General features: G+C 41.8%; 1 protein-coding gene across 6 annotated transcripts in view; it reads left to right on the top strand.

Moving 5' to 3' along the window:
• MED11 (mediator complex subunit 11) overlaps positions 1 to 27,168 on the top strand; it is an 81,987-nt gene that overhangs the window by 40,997 nt on the left and 13,822 nt on the right. The window contains exons 1-3 of one of the 6 annotated variants that reach the window (XM_075850125.1): positions 999 to 1,084; positions 7,468 to 7,613; positions 23,106 to 23,236. In XM_075850125.1, coding sequence (XP_075706240.1) covers positions 7,529 to 7,613; positions 23,106 to 23,236 — 216 coding nt within the window. In that variant the 5' untranslated portion in view covers positions 999 to 1,084; positions 7,468 to 7,528. The other 5 variants (XM_075850131.1, XM_075850140.1, XM_075850148.1 and 2 more) reach the window with 5 other exon arrangements.

The following is a 27,168-nucleotide window of genomic DNA, read 5'->3' as shown; positions in this document are numbered from 1 at the left end:
TTTTTATACTGATGACCTATCCACAGGATAAGTCATTAATATATGATCGGTGGGGATACGACAACCGGACCCCGCGCCGATCAGCCGTTCCAGGTCCAGGAAGCTATGCAGGGTTGGTGCTGGAAGCAGAAGGCTTCATACATTGTATAGCAGTCGGGCTGGGTTGCACATGCATAGCTTCCTACACCCGGAGGCAGCCTGATCGGTGCGGGGTCTGGGTGTTGGACCCCCAGCGATCATATACGGTTAATCTAGCCTGTCAATAGGTCAGCAGTATAAAAAAAAAGCCCCCAGCCTGGACAACCCCTTTAATGTAATGTAGGCAGCACGACGCAACGATCTTTGGCAACTCGACCTGTGTCATGGCCAAAGTTGGCATGTAGATCTATCCTAATATATAGTTTATTTGAAATATTGCAATTTTTTTAGTTATAGATGTAGGAATAATTTTCTGCAACACACTTCCCTGTGGGCAGCCTACATGTATCTGAAGGCCACTCCTGAATTCATTAGATACATGGCTGGCTTACATGCACACTAATAATTTGTGTAAAAGAAAACTATTTACATTGTTAATTAATTTGCTGCATTTGAAGATGAATATTAGCCACGCCCCTTTCGACCCCCGTCAAACCTGGAAAAGTCGGTGGAAAAAGTGTCAAAAGGACATAATAAATCTGCCACAATTTGCTTAGTAAAATTAGATTGTTCCCTTAAATATACTAATGGTGGAGGAATGTCTGCTTCTAAAACTTAAAAATAAACTCACAGCGTCACCTGAAATAAATGGCATTACGTTATAACTGGTAAGTATTGAAACATGACGTGACTCCACCAGCTTGCCGTAGTTTCCGAGCTGCGCTTTATCCCACCTCCTCAGTTTACTCTGGCTTTGCGGTTTCCAAGATGACTCCATGTTGCACGTAACGTCTCATTCGTCTGTTTAGCAATAAGTACGCCCTGGTTTAGCCATCTTTGTACTCCAACTCAGATGAGCTTATGCGGACTTTCGCCATCTTGGTACTCGCAAAGAGAGAGGAAGCGGAAGTCGTGTGTTACTGGTTTTATGAAAGACGTTCTGTAGGTAGGTTGTGGCGCATATATTAAGAAGTAGTCTGCGGTTGTGGCGTAAATCTCCTTTTACTTGTCTTTCCGCGGCGCTATAGACCGGCTAAACATGTGATGAAAGACAGCAGCTATAGGGTACTATTGCAGGGAACACTCTGTATTACAGGTTTATTTCTATGGAGTTTACTGTGGTCTTGAGAATTATGGCCCATTTACGTGTGCAGATTGCCTGACAGATGCTAGTGAGCAATCGTGCACGATAATTTACTAACGTGAGTAGGTTCGCAATGAAACGCGCTTTATTACCGTACAAATAGTCGTTGGTCATGCTGAAATTGTGGTATGTAAACCTGAATCGTTTAACCTGTTCCTGACTTTTATTGGACAGTGCAACGGTGATGTGAACACAGCATAAGCCTAGGGCACTATGTGTTGCCCTAACAAAAGCCTGTGACCTCGTATAAAAAATATATATAATAAAGTCCAAAAAAGTAATTTAGCATAAAATATGTTATTGCCCATACATTACATACAAACAAAAAACCTATACATATTGGGTATCTGCACGACCGTAATAACCTAAAGAATTAATTGAACTGGTTGTTTATCATGAATTGTGAACAGGATAAAAAATATAAGCAGAGATAAAGGGTTACCAGGGAAGTCAGGTAAAGGGTTAATGTGCAGGCAGGTGGGAAAGGGTTAACTAGGGATGTGTACCATGGGATGTGCAGCTAGGCAAAGGGTTAACTCAGGATGTTTCTGTAGTGTAGGGAAGAGAGGGTGAGGCTGGGTTCACACGACCTATTTTCAGACGTAAGCGAGGTGTTTTAAGCCTCGATTTACGTCTGAAAATAAGGCTACAATACGTCGGGAAACATCTGCCCATTCATTTGAACGGGTTTGCCGACGTACTGTGCCGACGACCTGTCATTTACGCGTCGCTGTCAAACGACGACGCGCAAAAAAAGACGGCTCGTCAAAAGAAGTGCAGGACACTTCTTGAGACGTAATTTGAGCCGTTTTTCATTGATTCCAATGAAGAACAGCTCCAAATTACGTCCGTAATTGACGCCTTGCAAAACGCGAGTACATGCAATTACGTCTGAAATTACGGAGCTGTTTTCTCCTGAAAACAGCTCTGTAATTTCAGACGTAAATGCAGTTATCGTGTGCACATACCCTTAAGGTGCAGGGCTAGGACGGGGTGAAAGGGTTGCTCTAGGGAGAGACCGATGGGAAACCGTTAAATTCAGCTGTTGCTGCATTAGATACTTAGCACTGGTTGGTGTAGGGGAGCGTCCGTAGTCCATTGGTGGAGCAGGCAGGACAGGAGAGGTGACCCAGCCTGTAGGGGAGCAGGTAAGTCGCTGTCGTTAGTGGAGTGGTGAGGGCAGGTCCCAGCTGCGCTACTGAGCATACCGACAGAGGGCTATTGAAACCCTGTCGTGAATGGGGGTGAGTGGCGCTCGCACCCGGCTATCATGGGTCGGCAGGGTGATTACGTGTGCGTGCATGTGTTTTTAAATGGAGACAGGAGATCAAAGCAGTATTTCCTGTCTGCATCGCTTCCAAACAAAGCAGGACAATAACTAATAATAGTCCTGCTTTGTTGTGAAGCCGTTGCTTGTGACCAGCACTGTGTCTCTACAGCCCTGGCTCATGAGCCATCTTATATATATACATTAACACAAAGAAAGGCTGTCTGCAACAGCCAAAGCCCAATTTCCCAGCCACCACAATAGATAAAATAAATAACTTTTATTCAGCTACGTATAGCTCGGACAGACCACATGAAATGAATTTAAAATTGTCAGCAGCCGAGGACCGGGCACACATATGTGTCATCTGATTCAACAGACACATATAATATTAGACGTAGGATTATCAGTGTTTCTCCCTATCCAGTTAGAATTAGTAAGTAACAGTAGGTCCGGTCGGCGGCTGTGTTTAAAACATTAGCAGCCCCCCCGACATGTTTCGCTACTAAGTAGCGTCCTCAGGGGGATGTCAACACCTTCCGTGACTTCATGTCTATGCTCAATGCTAACTCAATTGGCATGAAATTTACGTATGAAATTCATGACCATACTATCAATTTTCTTGACCTCAAGATATCTTTGGATCCTGGTGGCGGTGTCCAAACGGACATTTTCCGTAAGGCTACAGCCACTAATAGCCTTCTCCATTGGCAGAGCCATCATCCTCCTGCCCTTAAGAAGGGTATACCCATTGGTCAATACTTGAGAGCCAGACGTAATTGTTCCAGTGAACTATCCTTTCAAACTGAGTGTGATGGTCTTTTCAATAAGTTCATAGCACGTGGCTACCCAAAAAAGTGGTTGCATAGGGCATATGCTAGAGCAAGGGCTTCTGATAGGAGTGACCTATTGTCAAACAAGGGTAATAAAATAAATACAAAAGCGGGGTCATCAGATGTCATTCGATGTATTGGCACGTATGATGTCTGTTCTCCCCAAGTTGTACAAATCCTACACAGACACTGGGCTATCCTCACTGCTGACCCTGATCTCAGGGATGCAGTGATGGCTAATCCGAGTGTTACCTATCGGAGGGGTAGGAATTTACGGGAGTTCCTGGTACATAGTTATTACTCCAGACAATCCAACACTCCCTCAACTTGGCTTAAATCATCACTGAAGGGTTTTCATCCTTGTGGCAGATGTTCTTTCTGCCCCCTAATGCCGACTGTTAAGAACTTTTCTAATCCTGTCGATGGGAAGTCCTATCGAATAGAGCAGTTTTTGAACTGCCAGAGCAGTGGGGTGGTTTATATCGCCAGGTGTCCCTGTCCTAAGCTATATGTGGGTAAGACCATTCAGGAGCTGAGGAGACGTGTATCTAGGCATATGAGTGCAGTGACTTGTAATGAGGATACCACCCTTACGAGACATATTGTTAAATTTCATGGAGGTAACCCTAAGCTGCTTAAATTTTGGGGCATCACTCAAATCAAAATGGGCCCCAGAGCGGGCAATTTGGATCGTAAACTCTTGCAAGAGGAAGCGAGATGGATCCATCGATTAAATACCATGTCCCCCTCAGGTCTGAACGAGGGTTTTACTTTTAGTGCTTTTCTTTGACTCTACAGTTGGACACTGAGAGAATTTTTCTCTCACTGTTGTCCCTGTCTATACTATTGGACCACTGTAGAGCAATATGTGTGTATATATATGTTAAAATCTACTGAAAACTAGAATACCACCTGTCTGTCAATCTCTGTATTCTTTGCATAATTGTGGAGAATTCTTTCAAATAAAAAGATAGCCGCTTGTAAGTAAGTGGTTAGACTAGTTGATGTGTTGATTTATTTTCATTACGGTTTGACCATGTGATGGCGGCGGATTATTGTAATTTTACATTATATATATATTCCTTGTTTGATCCTGTAGTAGCGTTGGGAAATATAGCGTAACCGCAAGTGGGGACTTCTGGGGGACTCTCGAGCCGTGAATGACTCTTCTTTTATGGGGAACCAGTGTGCTATCCAGTGTATATAATTATATATTGGAGGTGACCCCCTTCTGTATGCTTCACTATAAGTATACCCTTTTTAACATTGTGTAGATGCTCATTGTTTGGTAATAACATATGGCTCCTTGCTGCCCCGTTTCTGAATGCGGTAGTATAATCGTCTGGTAGGTGTTCACTCGGGATAATGTGGGGACGAGACATTGAGTGGTCTCTTCCTTATGGGCTCATCTCCTGACCTCTGCATTCATCGGCTACAACTTAATTATCTATCTATAGCCCTTTCTCATTATGGGCTTCATATTACTATATTGCCGTCAGTATCGGCTGGTGCCCTTTGATGAGTGCGGGCCAAGTAACGCCAATAATAAGGTGATGACAGATGATATGATCGTGGGTTGTTTTGGGATACAAAAAGAGCGTTAGCGGCCAGAGTGCACATCTCTGGCGCTATGTCGGTATGTGGTTTATCTGCACATGCGCTAGCGACTCCCTTGTAAAGTCGCGATCTGAACTAGGGTGAAATCACTAAAGTTCTCCCTTTGCTCCCATACGCATGCGCCACCTCCCGTTTGTGATTTGACTATCTCACTCTGCTGTCCATACGTCGGCTGGATACAGCTGAGAGTTCGCTATGTCTCTCCCGCTGCTATTGGCTATTGGGCCTGACACACCTCCTAATATGTCATCCGGCGTATCTATATCAGGATCAGTTTCATTTCGCGCCGCCATTAGCCCCGTGGACCCCTGAGGACGCTACTTAGTAGCGAAACATGTCGGGGGGGCTGCTAATGTTTTAAACACAGCCGCCGACCGGACCTACTGTTACTTACTAATTCTAACTGGATAGGGAGAAACACTGATAATCCTACGTCTAATATTATATGTGTCTGTTGAATCAGATGACACATATGTGTGCCCGGTCCTCGGCTGCTGACAATTTTAAATTCATTTCATGTGGTCTGTCCGAGCTATACGTAGCTGAATAAAAGTTATTTATTTTATCTATTGTGGTGGCTGGGAAATTGGGCTTTGGCTGTTGCAGACAGCCTTTCTTTGTGTTAATGTATATTGTGCCCGCCAGCCACTTGGGGTCACACTCTTTTTTGCTATCTTATATATATATATACACACACAACTATGACACATCCCTTTACAACACTGCAAAAATAAATTACCTAAATTGCACAGAATAAATTTTTTTTAGGCAAAAACGAAAAAATTTAGCTGGTCGTTAAGGCCTTTAAAGCCCTGGTAATTAAGGGGTTAATTGATCGACACGGTTAATGTCTCTGCAGCTTTTGAAGGTAAAATTAATAATTACAAGCAAAAAGTGGGCGGACATAAATGAACATTAGGCCGGATTTACACGAGCGTGTGCGCTTTGCCCGCGCAAAAAACGCGTCATTTTGCGTGCGCAAAAGGCACTTGACAGCTGCGTGTGTCAGCCCCGTATGATGCGCTGCTGCGTGCTTTTCGCGCAGCCGCCATCATTATGACACTCCGTTTGGATGTTTGTAAACAGAAAAGCACGTGGTGCTTTTCTGTTTTCATTCATCCTTTTCACAGCTGTTGCGTGAATCACGCTCGTCCCACGGAAGTGCTTCCGTGTGGTATGCGTGATTTTCACGCACCCATTGACTTCAATGGGTGCTTGATGCGCGAAATACGCCCAAAGAACGGACATGTGACTTTTTCGCTGCGGACTCACGCAGCGTAAAAATCACGCACCTGTCTGCACGGCCCCATAGACTAATATAGGTTCGTGCGACGCGCATGAAAATCACGCGCGTTGCACAGACGTATATCCCGTTCGTCTGAATAAGCCCTTAAAGTAGTTATCCAGTGATGTAGAATTGATGGCCTATCTTCAGGATTGGGTCTGACTCTTGACACTCCTGCACATTGAACAGACTCCGGGGAGGACTTCTTCCCCTTTATTGGTTACGTAGCGCCGTACTTCACAACAGTCGTCACATTCGTGCACAGTATTATAGCTTCGTCCATTCACTTAAAAAGGTCTGTCACCACATTATAAGTGGCCTATATTGTAAATGATGTGATCGGCGCTGTCATGTAGATTACAGCAGTGTTTTTTTTATTTTGAAAAACTATCATTTTTGACGGAGTTATAAACAATATTAGCTTTATGCTAATGAGTTTCTCAATGGACAACTGGGCGTGTTTTACTTTTTAACCAAGTGGGCGTTGTACAGAGGAGTGTATGATGCTGACCAATCAGTGACCAATCAGCGTCATACACTTCTCTCCATTCATTTACTCTGCAGATAGCGATATAGCTATATCGCTATGTGCAGCCACATACACAATCACTAACATTACTGCAGTGTCCTGACAATGAATATACATTACCTCCAGCCAGGACGGGATGTGTATTCAGAATCCTGACCTCTTCTCTGCACGTCTCTGTGATTTACAGCATAGCAGGCGTAGTCTCGCGAGATTACGCTGTCATTCATAGCGAGATCTCGCTGTGCTGTAAATCACAGAGAAGTGGTCAGGATTCTGAATACACATCACATCCTGGCTGGAGGTAATGTATATTCATTGTCCTGACACTGCAATAATGTTATAGTGTGTGTATGAGGCTGCACATAGCGATATAGGGTTTCCCGGGCCGTCAAAAAATCTGTCGTGTAAATGGCCCCATTAGGGGGTCTTGTTCCTACTGCAGTCGTGTGACGGCCGTTTTATAAACGACCGTTACACGGCCGGGAAACCCTGTCGTGTGAATAAGGTCTTATTTCCGTCCAGAATCCTGTACAAACAGAACTCCTGACCAAAACAGAGTACATACAACAAAAACGCACATTTGTGTCTTATTAAAATATGAAACGTCAGGGGAAAGTGGATAAATGTTTTTTTGTTTTTTTTCCTGTACTGCAGGTTGGTAAAGTGCATTTCTATAGCCTGGATATTCTACGTAGGATAAAGATCTCTGGTACTCATGGCTACTTATAGCCTGGCAAATGAAAGGCTGCGTATTCTAGAGGAGATTGAGCGGGAAATTGCTTCCATCTTATTGAATGCGGGTAATCTTGTTAAAGAAACTCCACAGTATATAGGAATTAATTTCCTTTAGTTATCTTGTATTGTTCTTGTGTGACACAATTTCTCATCCATTTATATGAAATTATGTAATCCGAATTCTGCTGGTTCTGTTTCCAGGGTGCAGTGCATTGTGGGAGCTGAAGTGGTAGACAGTGTGGATGTACTTTTAGGCTACAGGCACACGTTGAGTATTTTGCTGTGGAAAATATGCACCAAAACCGTAGGAAATTCGCAGGTAAAAACCGCACCGGATCGCGTGTCTTTCAATGCAATTTTTGGTTCGGTTTTTAAGTTTTGCTGTGTTTTCATGCTGCAGGTTTTGCTGCGTATTTTTTCGGAACTAGGTTGATAGAATTCGCAAGCTGAATCGCAAAATAAATTAACATTCTGCTGTTCCGAAAATACGCACCGCGGGTCAATTTACGTTCAGAAAAAAAGTGCCTTGTACATGAGATTTCTTTAAATTTAATTGACTTTGCTGATACTCTATTACACTTCGGTTCTTCCACACGTGGATATACGCGGAAAAACCGGATGTAATACGCATCGTATGCATTGAGCCTAAACCTTTTGTTTGTTTGCCGGAGATGACTACATACTTCTGACTTGGCAAATTAAAACAAGTATAAGGCCCCATGCACACGACAGTAAAATCGCCTGTAATTACGGACTGTAATTACGGTCTGTAATTCCGGGCCCATTCAGTTCTATTGGCCGCTACAGATGGGTGTCCGTGCCTTAGAACTGTGTCGGGAATTATGGAGCATGTCCGTTTTTTCCTGTATAAGGGCTGTGCTCTTAAGGCCTTATTCACATGAACATGTCCGTTTTGCGTGCATAAAAAACGCAGTGTTTTTTCCTGCGTTGCAGTTCCGTGTGACATCCTTGTACGGTGCGTGTATGCGGTTTTTACGTGCATATGTCATCCGTATGTCGCGCGTTTTTTTACATCCGCAAAATAAATTGAAGGAGGTGGTTTTCTTTTTCTCATAATTTCTTTAGCAACTGTTGCGTGAATCACGGACAGCACACGGATGTACTGTCTGTGATTTTCACGCACCCATTGACTTCAATGGGTGCATGATGCACAAAAAACGCACAAGTATGGGACATGCAGTGGGCACACGCTGCGTGAAAAACACGGAATGGCCCCATTGAATTGCATTGGTCCGTGTGACGTGCGTTGTTTTAACGCGCACGTGAAATACGCTCGTCTGAATAAGGCCTAAGAGCCGTGTTCATGAGGGTTTAGGCCGGTTTCCCACGTAGCGTAAATGCTGCGGAATTTCCACAACGGAATTCTGTGTGGAAGTTCCGCAGCATTTACAGTAGCAGCAAAGTGAATGAGACTTAAAAAATCTAATGCCCACGCTGCGGAAAAAACGCACAAATGTCGTGTGTAAAGTGTTCTGCGGGGCGTTTTTCAATTCCGCAGCATGTCTATTTATGCTGCGTGTTCTGTACGGAGATGCTCTGTGTTAGGTCCATAGACTTCAATCGGGAGCAGAAATTCCGCAACAGACTTGTTGCGGTTTTTGCAGCAGAAACGCTGCATTTTTTTCTGCAGGGGTTATACCTGCAGATTTAGTGTTAAACATTGGTTATAGCAAAGTATATGTGCAACACTAAATCCGCAGGTAAAACCGCTGCAGAAAAAATGCAGCGTTTCCGCAGCAATATGAGCAGAAAAACTCACTATTTGGTGCGGATTTCTGTGGCAGGTTTACCAGCATTTTTCTAGAGATTCTGCTACAGATTTTCTATTGCAGATATTCTGCAGCGTATTCTGTGTGTGGGAACATACCCTTAGGTTGGGTTCCCACAGTGCAGATTTGCTGCGGATTTTGCATGTGTTTTTTCAGCCCAAACCAGAATTGTATCCAGGAGAGCAGACCTATAAGGCCTTTCTTTATATAATTCTTCTGTTTCGGTTCAGTTTCTGGTTTTGACTTAAAAACGCATGTAAAATCTGCAGCAAATCTGCACTGTGGGAACCCAACCTTATAGAATGAAACATAAATTAATTTCATTGCACTACATTTACGTAAAAACGTTTATTAACTAAAAATGTTTAAATCAAAACCTATTTGAATAATGTTTAACCCACAACACTTACATTGCAATGATTTAAAAAAAAAAATTGTGCTGTCTATAGCCTTTAAGAAATGTTTCTATTGGTTTGAATTTTTGGGTGAGTAAAACAATAATTTTTTTCAAAAAGCATATAGAATATATATATATATATATATTTTTTATTGAGTAAGCCTCAAAACAAGGAGTAATGAAAAATGCTGCGTGATCAGTGCAAGTTGAAGACAAATGCATTATCCTAATGATAGAAGGTATTTGAACAGAAGAGCAAACGGGTTGCTCCCAACAGAGGGGTTAAAATAACGCTCTGGCAAAAGTTTGATCTCGGCCACAGTTTGAAAAGCACAACACAATAAAATGTAGGCAGGTAGTCTTCTTACCAACGCTTTGTTGCCGAGCTGTCTTCTACGATCCCGAACGTCGTTGTCACATGACCACACTGTACTTGATTCCTACAGCGTCCACTGTGTGGACCATAGGTCCCTTTTACTATGCATTCCTATGAGACTCACATTAAGCGTTTACGTGACACGATGGCTAGATACGGAGAAGATAGTTCTGCTACAACGCGTCCCGTAAGACGATTACCTGCCCTACCTTTTACCATGTATATTTACTAAGAAAGGGCTGAGATGAACACTATTTTACTGGTGTGCTACTTTAACCCCTTGCTGACATTTGACACATACTTACGTCATAGCCGGCAAGGGGATGTATGAAGCGGGCTCAGCTGTATGAAACAGTCAATATTTCACTTCAACAAGCTGTATCTCGCTAGCTTAACCCCTTAGATGCCGCAGTCAATAGCGACTGCGATATCTAAGAGGGGGGTGGCCCCCTTAGTCAGTTTGTTGCCCTCTTAGTCAGTTTGTTGCCCTCTTGCAATTGCAGGGTGCTGATGGTTGTCAGGTCTGCTATCTTTATACTCCTATTCTGCCCTGCCCGAAGCAGAGCTTATTATGTGCCTGTCAAAATCACAACATACTTCAATACACTAATATTACAGTATATCGTGCAAGCAATCCAGCGACCACTTATCCAAGTCCCCTAAGCATACTAATGTAAAAAAATAAATATATATTTTCTTTTTAAATTTTTATTTTTTGTACATTAAAAATAAAAAATAACATTTAAATGCTTAAATAAACTTAATTGGTGTCGCCACATCCGTAAAAGTTGGAACTATTAGGGTATGTTCACACGCACTAATTAGGGACGTAATTCGGGCGTTTTTGCCCCGAATTACGTCCGAAAATAGCGCCGAAAATAGCGTTGACAAACATCTGCCCATTGAAAGCAAACACGTCTGAATGGCCCCATTGAATTGCATAGATCCGTGTGACATCCATTTTTTTAACGCGCGTAACACGGACGTGAAATACGCTCGTGTGAATAAGGCCTAAAGTTAACATGCCGTTTTTGTTGTACAGTTAAAAAGAAAACCCCAAAAACTATGGAGGAATCTTTCTTTTTTTTTTTCTTCTCTTTCCCTCCCCATTCCACCCCATGAAGAATTTTTCTCCAGTTTCACAGTACATTATATGGTACAGTAAATAGAGCCATGAAACCCCCCCCCAAAAAAAAAAGTCAAGCCCTTGTACGGCCTTATCAACGGAAAAATAAAGTTATAGCTTTTGGAATGTGGACAGGAAAAATTTAAATTGAAAAATGCCTGCAGCTGGTAGGGGTTAAGTAAAAAAATATTAGTGGGCTTCTACAGCAAAACAAGCTGAAAGGGCCTGTTTCACATGTAGTAACTGCAGTCAAAAACTGCAGCAGTTTACGATTTTGCCGAGTGGTAATAAGCCACACGATAAAAAGATGGTGCCATTCGACACGTGTGAAAGCACCTTAATGCACACCTCAATGTGAAAAATAGGGACCAATCAACACCATGTACACATGGCCAAAATGCACTTTCCTGCAAGTCCTGTCTATGGCTGTGTATTTCCATACGGGTACTGTATAAGTTCCTTGTACTTCCGTGTGAGTTCATTATGGTGATCTGAAGTGTTGACTGTTTCGAAACCAGTTGTCTTTGGGAAGGAAAACTGCTCTCTGACCGTTTTACATGTTTCTGTATGCAATTCTTCATGGAGTTCTATGGGAGATATGACATCCATAGGGCATCCCATAGAGCATGGCATACATTTTTCTTTCATACTGCAAACGGAAACCTCAGTAGGATAACATTACCATGGCTCTGTACCACGTTTAAGTGGTATGGAGCCATAATATAGATTTCTGAATGAGCCCTCACTCCAGATTTTGACTTGGGACAAAGACATGGGTCCATAAAGTTTTGAACCCCTTTATACCCACAAACCCCAGAGAGGAAAAAAGTGGTTTCTTTTTGTATTCCCTCAAGTAAATTTATTTTATTTTTTATTTTAATTTTTTTGTTTTACAGACCTAGAAATCCCTATTCCCACTACCACTCCCCATTCCCTTACAAATGGAGGCATTTTACGGCGGTAAATATTAGAGAATAACATCCGTCACAAGAGTCGAACGCTAACCGTAAAAAAAGAAAACCCTTGAACAGTAGAGTGTAAAGATAACTTCCCCACCCCTTGCTGGCAGTTGAACAAATTCCTGGATCAACATTCTACATTGATAGCATTAACTTTGTATATTATGTTTCTAAAAGAAGATGTCTAACCCTTGTTAACCTCTTGCCCCGTCACAGCCAGTTTTCATTTTTTCATTTTAGTTTTTTCCTCCCTGCCTTCCAAAAGCCATAACTTTTTTTATTTTTGCATAGATATAGCCATATGAGGGCTTATTTGTTGCGGAACAGGTTGTGGTTTTTAATGGCACCATTTATTGTACCATATATTGTACTGGTAAAGTGAAAAAAAATTATTTTGAGATCAAATGGGCAAAAAACAGCGTTTGCACCATTTTTTTAGCGGGTTTAGTTTTCACAGCGTTCATTGTACGGTAAAAACTACATGTTTACTTTATTCTTTGGGTTGATACGATTACGGTGATACCAAATTTGTGCGTTTTTTCATGTTTACCACTTTTATAAATCAAAAACTTTATAAATCAAAAACGTTTCTAATACATAGGCCCCTCAAAGCCACTTCAAAACTGAACAGGTACCTTAAAAAAAAAAGGCTTTTGAAATTTTCTTAAAAATATGAGAAATTGCTGTTTGTGTTCTAAGCCTTGTAACGTCCAAGAAAAATAAAAGAATGTTCAAAAAACGATGCCAATCTAAAGTAGACATATGGAACTAGTAACTATTTTGGGTGGTATAACCGTCTGTTTTACAAGCAGATGCATTTAAATTCTGAAAAATGCAATTTTTTTATACATTTTCTCTAAATTTTGCAATTTTTCACCAATAAACACTAAATATATCGTCCAAATTTTACCACTAACATAAAGCCCAATGTGTCACGAGAAAACAGTCTCAGAATCGCTTGGATAGGTTTAAGCATTCCGACGTTATTACCACATAAAGTGAAATATGTCAGATTTGAAAAATGGGCTCTGAGCCTTAAAGGCAATGTGTTGCCAGAAAAACATGTTTTTTTTTTAAAATTAAACATTTAGTGTGTGGGTGATTAAACATTGTTCAAATTTTTTTTATTTTTTTCACGAGTCAGGAAATATTATAAATTGGATTCAATTGGATTCAAATTTATAGTATTTACCATTTCTGGTCACTAGATGGAGCCATTCCCAAAAATATGTGGTAAAGCAACCACATAGCTTTTCTGCTGCAAAATTGGGTAAAAAGCCCTCGCTCTAGTGAGCTCTCAGCATCCCCCCCTCCTTTATCCTGGCTAGTGCCGGGATAAACGAGGGGTTTGAACGGTGTAACCTCCTACACTGTGTGTCGCCATTTTTTGAGCTAACACACAGTGTAGTAGGTTTACATACAGTAGTAAACACACATTGAAATCTCTTACCTGCTCCTGCCGCCGCGGCTCCCTCCGGCCCGTCCGCTCCGTTTGCTGCCGCTGGTCCAAGTGCACAAATCCGGAAGCCGCGACCGGAAGTAGTAATATTACTGTCCGGCCGCGACTTCCGGTCCACAGGAAAATGGCGCCGGACGGCGCCAATTTCGAATTGGACTGTGTGGGAGCGGCGCATGCGCAGTTCCCACACAGACGCCGTACACTGAAGTCAATGGGACGGGAGCCGTTCGCAGTCCCTATGGGACTGTGGCTGCCGTATTCCATGTCTGTATGTGTCGTTAATCGACACAGACAGAAATGGAACAAAAAATGGCAGCCCCCCATAGGGAAGAAAAAGTGTAAAAATAAGAAAAAGTAAAACACAAATACACAAATGAATATAAACGTTTTTAATAAAGCACTAACATCTTTAACATATAAAAAAATAATTTGTGATGACACTGTTCCTTTAAGGCCAAAACAAGGCTGCGTCCTTAAAGGGTTAAACGCCAGAAATTGTGTGTAAAGGAGGCCTGAAAGAGCGTGCTCTCTCTTCACAATTCCATTTATTCACTGATAATAGCTCCGTGTTTCACTTGCTTGACCCTAAACACTGTAGGGTGGAGTGGCTCTACAGTCCTGGCCAAAAGTTTTGAGACTGTGGAAACCAAACTTTGTGTCAAAGTGTGCTGCTTCAGTTTTTAGGGTATGTTCACACAGAGTGTTTTCGGGTCGTAAACGCCAGAAAAATCGGAAGCAGAACGCCTCCAAACATCTGCCCATTGATTACAATGGAAAAAATGTCACTCTGTTCCGATGGGCTGTTTTTTTACGCGGTCGTTTTGAAAAACTTCCGCACAAAAAAAACAGCCGCAAAAAAGAAGTGCAGGTCACTTCTTGGGACGTTTTTGGAGCTCTTTTTCATTGACTCTATTGAAAACGGCTCCAAAAACGGGCGTAAAATAACGCCACGAGAATCTCAAGTGGCTTAAGAAACGTTGAAATCAGGAGCTGTTTTCCTTTGAAAACAGCTCCGTATTTTCAGAAGTTTTTGACTCAGCGTGTGAACATACCCTTATAGTGGTAATTTGCACTAACTCTAAATTATTATGAAGAGTGATCAGATGAATTGCAATTAATTGCAAAGTCATTCCTTGCTATGAAAATTAAAGAGGCTCTGTCACCACATTATAAGTGCCGTATCTCCTACATAAGGAGATTAGCGCTATAATGTAGGTGACAGTAATGCTTTTTATTTAAAAAAAACAATCTATTTTTACCACTTTATTATCGATTTTAGATTTATGCTAAGGAGTTGCTTAACCCCTTCCCGCTCCTTGACGTACTATTACGTCATGGCAGCTGTATCGTTCGCGCTCCATGCCGTAATAGTACGTCTCAGGAGTAACGGCCGTTTCGGCCGTCCTCCCGACACATACAGGAGCTGTGACGCTGCTGTCTTGTTCAGCAGCTGTCACAGCTCCTACAGCGGGGACCGATCGCTGTGTCCCCGCTGATTAACCCCTTAAAAGCCGCGTTCTATAGAGATCGCGGCTTTTTAGGGGTTAAGCTGCCATCGCCGGCCTGCTACGCGATAGCGGCCGGCGATGGTGACTATGGCAACCGGACACCAAACAATGGCGTCCGGCGATGCCATAGACGGAAGCCTAGTGGGTCCTGACAACGTCAGGACCCACTATGCTTGCTGTCAGTGAGTAGCTGACAGTTCTAATACACTGCACTACGCATGTAGTGCAGTGTATTAGAATAGCGATCAGGGCCTCCTGCCCTCATGTCCCCTAGTGGGACAAAGTAATAAAGTAAAAAAAAAGTTAAAAAAAGTTGTGTAAAAATAAGAAAATAAAAGATTTAAAAGTATTAAAAGTAAAAATCCCCCCTTTTCCCTTATCAGTCCTTTATTATTAATAAAAATATATAAAAAAACAAATAAACTATACATAATTGGTATCGCCGCGTCCGTAACGGCCTGAACTACAAAATTATTTCATTATTTATCCCGCACGGTGAACGCCGTAAAAAAAAAAAATAATAAACCGAACCACAATCACAATTCTTTGGTCACTTCACCTCCCAAAAAATGGAATAAAAAGAGATCAAAAAGTCGCATGTACCTAAAAATGGTACTGATCGAAACTACAGTTCGTTACGCAAAAAATAAGTCCTCGCACGGCTTTATTGATTGAAAAATAAAAACTTTATGCCTCTTAGAATAAGGTAACACCAAAAGTGAATGATTGTTTACAAAACTTATTTTATTGTGCAAACGCCATAAGACATAAAAAAAAACTATAAACATCTGGTATCGCCGTAATCGTATCGCCCCGCAGAATAAAGTGAATATGTCATTTATAGCGCACGGTGAACGCTGTAAAAAAAAACGAAAAAAAAAACAATCGTACAATTGCTGTTTTTTAGTCACCACGCCACCTAAAAATAGAATAAAAACTGATCAAAAAGCCGCATGCACCCCAAGAAAACTCCAATGGATTCCTCAAGGGGTCTAGTTTCCAAATTGGGGTCACTTTTGGGGGGTTCCCAATGTTTTGGCACCACAAGACCTCTTCAAAACGGACATGGTGCCTAATAAAAAAGATGCTTCAAAATCCACTAGGTGCTCCTTTGCTTCGGAGGCCGATGCTTCAGTCCATTACCGCACGAGGGCCACATGTGGGATATTTCTCAAAACTGCAGAATCTGGGCAATACGTATTAAGTTGCGTTTCTCTGATAAATCCTTTTGTGTTATAAAAAAAATGGTATAAAGAGGATTTTCTGACAAAAAAAAAAATGTAAATTTCACCTCTACTTTGCTCTAAATTCCCGTGAAACACCTAAAGGGTTCATAAACTTTCTATATGCTGTTGTGAATACTTTGAGGGGTCTAGTTTCTAAAATGGGGTGTTTGATAGGGGTTTCTAATATATAGGACCCTCAAAGCAACTTCAGAACTGAACTGGAACCTAAAAAAATAAATAAATGAGGCAATACTTCGCTTCTTACATTATACTGATAATGAGCCGTGCCCACCCCGAGATGACCCCAGTTTTGACCGTTTGTATAAACGGAGACCCCTATTAGACCGTTCCAGTGCCCGGTTTTCCCAAGCATACACCCCTGAGAAGTGTATTTCTATTGATGAGTCCCTGGTACATTTTAAAGGGAGGGTTCAATTCCGCGAGTACCTGCCGGGTAAGAGGGCAAGGTATGGCGTGAAGATGTATAAGCTGTGAGAGTGCATCAGAGTATACCTACAGGTTTAGGATATATGAAGGAAAGGCCACCCCCAAACCAGACTGCATCCTGGACTACAATAGGTACATGGAAGGGATGGACTTGTAAGATCAAGCCCTGAAGCCCTACAGCGCCATGCGGTGTGGTATAAGAAGCTGGCCGGGCACATCATACAGATGGCATTGTACAATGCGTACATGCTACGTCGATGTGCAGGCCAGACGGGAACTTTCCTGGAATTTCAAGAGGTGATTATCAAGAACCTAATCTTTAGGGACCAAGAAGGGGGGGGCACCCAGTACTTCTGGAAGCGAGCCCACACGCATCGTACCAGGGCAACACTTTCCAGGAGAAGTTCCCCAAACTGGCAAGAAGGGAAAAAGTCAAAAGAGGTGCAAAGTCTGCTATAAGAGGGGGTAAGGGAGGACACAATATATCAATGTGACACGTGTCCCGAATAACCAGAGCTCTGTATGAAAGTGTTTTAAAATTTATCATACATCCCTTGGTTTATAATTTACCCCAATTTTACTTACCCTGATGCACTCCACACAGCTTATCCCCCCTCGTCTTTCCCCTCTGATCCCTGCTGTGTGTCCAGGCAGCTGATAACAGCCACATGTAGGGTATTGCCATACCCGGGAGAACCCACATTACAGTTTATGGGGTGTAGGTCTCCGGTCAAAATGGCCACTACACCTCTAGATGAATGCCTTAAGGGTGTAGTTTTTAAAACGGGGTCACTTCTTGGGGGTTTCAACTGTTCTGGTACCTCAGGGGCTTCTGCATACATGACTTCGCACTAGAAAATCCCCAGTAGGCCAAATGGTGGTCCTTTCCTTCTGAGCCCTCCCATGGGCCCAAATGGCAGTTTATCACAACAAATGGGGTATTGCGGCCCTCAGAACAAATTGCGCAACAGAATGGGGTATTTTGTTTCTTGTGAAAATAAGAAATTTTCAGCCAAAACTACATATTATTTGAAAAAAATAATTTTGTTTTCATTCCCAGCCCAATTCAAATAAGTTCTGTGAAAAAACTATGGGGTCAAAATGGTCACAACACCCATAAATGAATTCCTTGAGGGGTGTAGTTTCCAAAATGGGGTCATTTGTGGTTGGTTTCTATTGCTTTGATACCTCTGGGGCTCTGCAAATGCGACATGGCACCCGAAAACCAATCCAGCAAAATCTGGACTCCAAAGAACACACAGCGCTCCTTTCCTTCTGAGCCCTCCCATGGGCCCAAACGGCAGTTTATCACCACAAATGGGGTATTGCCGCACTCAGGACAAATTGGGCAACAGAATGGAGTATTTTATTTCTTGTGAAAATAAGAATTTTTGAGCTAAAATGACATATTATTGGAAAAAATATATATTTTTTTAATTCCCAGCCCAATTCAAATTAGTTCTGTGAAGAAACTATGGAGTCTAAATGGTCACATTACCCATAAATGAATTCCTTGAGGGGTGTAGTTTCCAAAATGGGGTCACTTCTGGTGGGTTTCCATTGCTTTGATACCTCTGGGGCTCTGCAAATGCGACATGGCACCCGAAAACCAAACCAGCAAAATCTGTACTCCAAAGAACACACAGCGCTCCTTCCCTTCTGAGGCCTCCCATGGGCCCAAACGGCAGTTTATTGCCACAAATGGGGTATTGATGCACTCAGGAGAAATTGGGCAACAAAATTGAGTATTTTGTTCCCTGTGAAAATAAGAAATTTTGGTAAAAAATTACATCTTATTGGAAAAAATGTCATTTTTTTAATGTCACAGCCCAATTGAAATAGGTGCTGTGAAAAAACTGTGTGGTCAAAATGCTAACAACAACCATAAATGAATTCCTTGAGGGGTGTAGTTTCCAAAATGGGGTCACTTTTGGTGGGTTTCCATTGCTTTGATACCTCTGAGGCTCTGCAAATGCGACATGGCACCCGAAAACCAATCCAACAAAATCTGGACTCCAACAAACATATAGCGCTCCTTTCCTTCTGAGCCCTCCCATGGGCCCAAACGGCAGTTTATCACCACAAATGGGGTATTGCCACACTAAGGACAAATTGGGCAACAAAATGGGGTATTTTGTTCCTTGTGAAAATAAGAAATTTTGATCACAAATGACATTTTATTTGAAAAAATGACATTTTTTTCATTTCAGAGCCCAATTCAAATACGTGCTGTGAAAAAACTGTGCGGTCAAAATGGTAACAACAACCCTAAATGAATTCCTTGAGGGGTGTAGTTTCCAAAATGGGGTCACTATTGGGGGATTCCTACTGTTTTGACACCTCAACACCTCTTCAAACCTGGCATGCTGCCTAAAATATATTCTAATAAAAAAGGGGCCTCAAAATGCACTAGGTGCTTCTTTGCTTCTAGGGCTTGTGTTTTAGTCCACGAGCGCAGTAGGGCCACATGTGGGACATTTCTAAAAACTGCAGAATCTGGAGAATACATATTTAGTAGTGTTTCTCTGGTAAAACCTTCTCTGTTACAGAAAAAAAAATGAATAAAATTGAAATTCAGCAAGAAAAATGAAATTTGCAAATTTCACCTCCACTTTGCTTTAATTCCTGTGAAATGCCTGAAGGGTTAAAAAACTTTCTAACTGCTGTTTTGAATACTTTGAGGGGTCTAGTTTTTTAAATGGGGTGTTTTATCAGGGTTTCTAATACATAGGCCCCACAAAGCCACTTCAGAACTCAAGAGGTACCTTAAAAAAAAGGCTTTTGAAATTTTCTTAAAAATATGAGAAATTGCTGTTTATGTTCTAAGCCTTGTAACGTCCAAGAAAAATAAAAAAATGTTCAAAAAACGATGCCAATCTAAAGTAGACATATGGGAAATGTGAACTAGTAACTATTTTGGGTGGTATAACCGTCTGTTTTACAAGCAGATGCATTTAAATTCAGAAAAATGCAATTTTTTCAAAATTTTCTCTACATTTTGCAATTTTTCACCAATAAACACTGAATATATCGACCAAATTTTACCACGAACATGAAGCCCAATGTGTCACGAGAAAACAATCTCAGAATCGCTTGGGTAGGTTTAAGCATTCCGACGTTATTACCACATAAAGTGAAATATGTCAGATTTGAAAAATGGGCTCTGAGCCTTAAGGCCAAAACTAGGCTGCGTCCTTAAGGGGTTAATGCCCAAGTGGGCGTATTTTTACTTTCGACCAAGTGGGCGTTGTACAGAGGAGTGTATGACGCTGACCAATCAGTGACCAGTCGGCGTCATACACTCCTCTCCATTCATTTACACAGCAGCATTGCGTTCTTACTAGAACACGATGTGCAGCCACATACACAGACATTAACGTTAATCAAGTGTCCTGATGAATATACATTACCTCCAGCCTGGACGACGACATGTGTATTCAGAATCCTGACACTTCTGAATCTTTTCTGTGAGATTCCAGCAAGCCACGCGTAATCTCGCGAGATTACGATGTAAACGAGATTTCGTTTCCCTTGCAGGAAATCTCACAGAAAAGATTCAGAAGTGTCAGGATTCTGAATACGCATGACGTCCAGGCTGGAGGTAATGTATATTCATTATCAGGACACTTGATTAACGTTAATGTCTGTGGCTGCACATCGTGTTCTAGTAAGAACGCGATGCTGCTGTGTAAATGAATATAGAGGAGTGCATGACGCTGATTGGTCAGCGTCATACACTCCTCTGTACAATGTCCACTTGGTCGAAAGTAAAAACGCCCACTTGGGCATTAAGAAACTCATTAGCATAAAGCTAAACATCGCTAATAAAGTGGTTTAAAATAGATCGTTTTTCTAAATAAAAAGCATCACTGTCACCTACGTTATAGCACCGATCTCCTTATATAGGAGATAGGGCACTTATAATGTGGTGACAGAGCCTCTTTATCTTAAAAAAACTTCATTGCATGACCTGCTAACATAATTGCAGTGATCTTCTGGTTAGCTCAGGAGAAAGTGTTAATGAGGACAAGGCAGCTGATATCACTCTGTCATGCCGACTGAATTATAAGAACAGACTGGTTGCTTTAAAAGGGGGATGGTTCTTGAAATTGTCTTCTTCTGTTAACCATGGTTACCTCCAAGGAAACACGTGCAGTCATCATTGCTTTGCATCAAAAGGGCTTTACAGGCAAGGACATTGCTGCTTGTAAGATTGCCCTAAATCAACCATTTATCGGATCATAAAGGACTTCAAGGAGAGAGGTTTAATTGCTGTGAAGAAGGCTTCAGAGCGCCCCAGAAAGTCCAGCAAGTGCCAGGACTGTCTCCCAAATAGGATTCAGCTACAGAATCGGTTCAACACCAGTGCAAAGATTGCTCAGGAATGGAAGCAGGCAGGTGTCAGTGCATCTGCAGGCACAGTGAGGCGAAGGCTTTTGGTGGCTGGCCTGGTGTCAAGAAGTCTAGCAAAGAAATTCTCTCCCAAAAAAAATTCAAAGACAGACTAACATTCAGCAGGAAGTACAGGGATTGGACTGCAGAGGACTGTGGTAAAGTTATTTTCTCTGACGCCCCCTTCAGACTGTTTCGGACATCTGGAAGAATGATTGGCCGGAGAAGAAAATATTAGTGCTAGCATAAGTTCTGTGTCATTCCAACAGTAAAGCATCCTGAGACCATTCGTGTGTGGGTAGGGCTGGGCAATTAATCGGGAAAAACACTAAATTCACAATTAAATCGACGACGTCTCGTGAATTTTGGTTTTATCACCCCCCCCCCTCTCTGTTTAAACTGTCTGCATTTCAGGATGCATATACAGTTGAACCCAATCGTAGGGCAGGGGACCGGAAGGTTCCTGCTCTACCATTCACTATGTATCGCCGGACACAAGGCAGTGACGTCATCGCGCCTGTCTGTGCCACACAGACCATAGGAGCAGAGGGATCTCCTCCACTCGTCGTTCGAACGGGGTTAGGGGAGTATAAATCTTATTATTTTTATCACACTAATGGGGGCATTAAACAGCGTGGGGGCAGCTATGGGGGGCTATATTCATGTGTGGAGGGCAGTTATGGGGGGCATTATACTGTGTGGAGGGCAGTTATAGGGGGCATTATACTGTGTGGAGGGCAGTTATGGGGGGCATTATACTGTGTGGAGGGCAGTTATGGGGGGGCATTATACTGTGTGGGGGGCAGTAATGGGGGCATTATACTGTGTGGAGGCAGTTATAGGGGCATTATCGTGTGTGGGGGCAGCTATGGGATATTATAATTTGTGGGGAGCACTATAGGGGCAATATATTGTGTGGGGGTAATGTCAGGGGGTATATTATATACAGTCATATACCACAGGCTCTGGGGATATTAATTCAATAGCGTAGCATGCAAATAGGGGGTGTGGCATGCAAAAAGGTGTGGCCTAAATCTTTCATTAATCGAGGCTACACGTTCAATTAATCGTGATTTTGATTTAGGTCCTAATCGCCCAGCCCTATGTGTGGGGTTGCTTTTCATCCAAGGGCTCACTCTCGATTCTGCCTAAGAACACTTCCATGAATAAAGAATGGTATCTAAACATCCTCCAAGAGCAACTTCTCCCAACGATCCAGGAGCAATTTGGTGTTGAACAAAGCATTTTCCAGCATAATGGAAGTGATCAATATGTGGCTCCGTGAAAAAAGCATTGAAATTTTGCATCCATAGCCAGGAAACTCCCCAGATCTCAATTCCATTGAGAACCTGTGGCCAATCCTCAAATTGTGATAAACTTCTAGCTCTGATTAGACAAGAATGTGTTGCCATCAGTCAGGATTTGGCCCAGGTGTTATCTAGAATGCCAGGGCGAATTGCAGAAGTCTTAAAAATGAAGGGTTGACACTGCAAATGTATTTGTCAATAAAAGTTAAAAAAAATTGTGAAATTCTTATACCATAGAAACATCTAAAGATCTAAAAACTCTAAAGCAGCAAACTTAGTGGAAACCAAAATTTGTGTCCGTCTCAAAACTTTTGGTCAGGACTGTAGGCTGTTGCACAAGAAATCCAAGAGATCATTGATCTATAGTACTGGAATTCGCACTGGAAATATGCAGTATGTTCATTCAACCTCAGAGATGATAACAATATCAACACACCATTGATTTGTTCAAGTTGTCTAGCCCTCTTTTCTAGGAAGTATCCATCCTTTATCTCAGGATTTTGTACATCTAAAGAAATAAGGTAAATGCATGTGGGAATACAAATCTTGTTTTTCTTTTCTTTGTTGCAGGGAATGTTATATTAGAGCTTTCTAAAGAAAAACCAAATGAACGTCTCTTAGACAGACAAGCCACTCAATTCACCACCTCCATGCAGAAAGTTGAATCTGAACTCTCTGGGCAAATACGTTATCTCACACAGGTATGTTAAAACGCAGTGGTCATAAGGCCTCATGCACACGAATGTATTTTTGTCCTCCCGTAAATACTGGCGTAAATACGGGTCTTTGGTCACACGTATTCGACCCGTATTGCAATAGTATTTACGGGCACGTTTTTGCCAGTGCAGGATAGAGAGAAGGGACAGCCCTTTCCGAAGTAAAAGAAATTCATACTTACCCGGCCGTTGTCTTGGTGACGCGTCCCTCTCGACATCCAGTCCGACCTCCCTGGATGACGCGGCAGTCCATGTGACCGCTGCAGCCTGTGATTGGCTACGGCGGTCACATGGGATGAAACGTCATCCCGGGAGGCCGGACTGGAGGAAGAAGAAGAGTTCTGGGTAAGTTAAATTTTAATACTATTAACTCCAGCGGTAGTCACTGTCCCGGGTGCTGAGAGTTACTGCCGATCAGTTAACTCTTTCAGCACCCTGGACAGTCACTATCTCCTGACGTCGCCTAGCAACGCTCCCGTAATTACGGGCGCACACACGTAGCCACCCGTAATTACGGGAGCCCCATAGACTTCTATGGGCCTGCCCTTGCCGTTATTATGGCCTGAAATAGGACATGTTCTATATTTTTCAACGGCACGTAATTACGGGCGTTTTTACGTTCGTGTGCATGAGGCCTAAGACCTTGTTTTTTTAAGTTACATATTTAACCTCTTCAGGACACAGCCTGTTTTGGCCTTGAGGACGGAGCCGATTTTTTGTTTTTCAAATCTGACATGTTACTTTATGTGGTAATGACTGCCAAGCGATTCTGAGATTGTTTTCTCGAGACATATTGTATTTTTATGTTAGTGAAAAAATTTGGTTGATAAATTCAATATTTATTTGTGAAAACACAGAAATTTTGAGAAAATATGCAAAAATTTGCATTGTTCTAAATTTTAAATATATCTGCTTGTAAGACATTAATACTACACAAAATAGTTACCATTTTCCATATGTGTACTTTATCGTTGCATCGTTATTTGAACTTCCTTTTTCTTTTTCTGGGACGTTACAAGGCTTAGAACTTTAGCAGCAATTTCTCACATTTTCAAGAAAATTTTAAAAGGCAAATTTTTCAGGGACCAGTTCAGTTACAAAGTGGCTTTGAGGACCTTCTATATTAGAAAGTCCCCATAAATCACCCCATTTTAAAAACTGCACCCCTCAAAGTATTCAAAACAGCATTTAGAAAGTGTCTTAACCCTTTAGGCATTTCACATGAATTTAAAGCAAAGTAGCGTTTACAAATTTAATTTAATTTTTGCCAAAATTAATTTGTAATACGTTGTTTTCTGTAACACAGAAGGTTTTACCAGAGAAACGCAACTCAATATTTATTGACCAGACTAGGGTTGCACGATGCATCGAAACTTCGATACTGTTTAGATAGCGTGCACCCTGAAACGGTTCAATACCGTTATTTCACGTATTTCGATACTATGCTGTGCGGCCGCACAGCTTAGTATAGTAATACATAAATGTTGTTAGAGCGGGGCTGCGGCTGTGTAATACAGCCATTGCCCTGCTCCTGACGTGTGTGTGTCATGATGTGATACGACCAGCGATGCACTAATGATTGCCGATACTGAAGACAGAACATGGCGGGTGCACTGCAAAACACCCCCATGTTCTGTATTAAGTGCCGGCACAACCGCTCATTTGTTCAGCACCGGCCGCATGACCTCATGTTAACCATGCACATGCTTAGGGTATGTGCACACGCTTACTAAAAAACGTCTGAAAATACGGAGCTGTTTTCAAGGGAAAACAACTCCTGATTTTCAGCCATTTTTTTTAGCAACTCGTGTTTTTTACGGCTGTTTTTCTATAGTCAATGAAAAACTGCTCCAAAAATGGCTCAAGAAGTAACATGCACTTTTTCAAAACGGCCCATTGGAAGAGAACGCGGTTTTTATCCATTGAAATCAATGGGCAGATGTTTGGAGGTGCTCTGCCTCGGATTTTACGGCCCGAAAATAAGCCGTGTGCACATACCCTTAGGCCGGGTTTACACGAGCGTGTGCGTTTTGCGCACGCAAAAAACGTGGCATTTTGCATGCGCAAAAGGCACTTAACAGCTCCGTGTGTCATCACCATATGCGCGGCTGCGTGATTTTCGCGCAGCCGCCATCATTATGACATTCCGTTTGGATGTTTGTAAACAGAAAAGCACGTGGTGCTTTTCTGTTTTCATTCATCCTTTTCAGTGCTGTTGCGCGAATCACGCTTGTCCCACGGAACTGCCAGTACATTAATGTTTTAAAAAAAATAGGTAATGTTAAATAAAAAAACATTTTTTTTTTACAATAAACAGTCTCAATACAAAAAATATACACATTCGGTATCGTTTGCGACCGTAATAACACATTTATAGCGTCATTCATGTTTACGCTGTTATGAAATTTAAAAAAACTGCTTTCTTTCACTTATTAATGTGAGGCACGAGGTATTATGAATTTTTAACCTCCATATGCCTCACATTAATAGTAATTAACCCCATCGTGTACCTCACAGATTAACCCAATGTTGTCCATTATGACTGAGGAACATGATTGGGTTAATTACTATTAATGTGAGGCACATGGTGGTTCAAAATTCATAACACCATGTGCATCACATCATAAAATGGAAGAACTTTATTTTATTTTTATATTCTTATTGTTGGCAAAGTATTGTTTTGGTGTCTAATCTCAATACTACATGAAGTATCTGTATCGAAGTCCGAATTCTGGTATCGTGCCAACCCTAGCCCAGACTCTGCAGTTTTTTTTAAATCTCCAACATGTGGCCCTAGTGTGTTATTGAACTGTAACACCGGCCTCCTAAGCAAATGAGCACCTAGTGGATTTTGGGGTCTCCTTTTATTTTAAAATTATATTTTAGACACCATGTCAGGTTTGAAGAGGTCTTGTGGTGCCAAAACCGTGGAAACACCCCAAAGTGACCCCATTTTGGAAACTACGACCCTCAAGGAATTTTTCTAGGGGTATAGTTGGCATTTTGACACCACAGGTTGTTTTTTCTTTTTTTTTTTTTTTTGCAGTATTTAGTGGAATTAGGCCGTGTAAATGAAAATCGACTTTTTTTTCCTGAAAAAAACGCACCCCAACGTTTGTTAAGCAATTTCTCCCAATTACGGCAATACCCCATATGTGGTCATAAACTGCTATTTGGACCCACGGCAGGGCTCAGGAGGGAAGGAGCGCCATTTAGATTTTGAAACACAGATTTTGCTAGAATGGTTTTTGGTTCCATGTCGTGTTTGGGACCAAAACAGTGGAAACCCCCCTTCCAAATGTGACCCCATTTTGGAAACTACACCCCATAAGGAATTTTTCTAGGGATATAGTTAGCATTTTGACCCCAAAGTTTTTTCGCAGAATCTTGTGGAAATCTGGCATGAAAAATAAAAAAAATTTCACAAATGCTTTTATTTATAGGACAGATTTTTCAGAGCATGCAAGTGACGAAAAGCACCTCAACGTTTATTGGCCTATTTGTACTGAGTTCAGGGATACCACCAAAGTGGTCCAACTATGTTGTGTGGACACATGGTAGTGCCTAGAAGTGAAGGATCAGTCTAAGAATTTCAGAGCCCAAGTTTTGCATGATTGGTTCAACAGCCCCATTTGATCTGTAAAGAGACTCCAGAATGATGGAAAACCCCAGAAATGACCCCATTTCGAAAACTACACCCTTCAAAGAATTTATCTAGGGGTGTGTTACTTTTTTTTTTTTTTTTACCACACAGGCTTTTTTTTATGCAGAATCTTGTAGAAATCTGGCGTGAAAAATAGCATTTTACATTTTTTTCACAAATGCTTCATTTGTAGGACCGATTTTTTTTTTTCAGACCACGCATGCAAGTGTAGAAAATCACCTCAACATTTTGTTAGGCAATTTCTTCTGACTTA

This window comes from Rhinoderma darwinii, chromosome 1 (assembly GCF_050947455.1).
Source record: "Rhinoderma darwinii isolate aRhiDar2 chromosome 1, aRhiDar2.hap1, whole genome shotgun sequence".
In the NCBI taxonomy this organism is placed as follows: Eukaryota; Metazoa; Chordata; class Amphibia; order Anura; family Rhinodermatidae; genus Rhinoderma; species Rhinoderma darwinii.
Note: the sequence above shows the minus strand (reverse complement) of the source record. Positions and strands in the feature narration are given on the sequence as shown.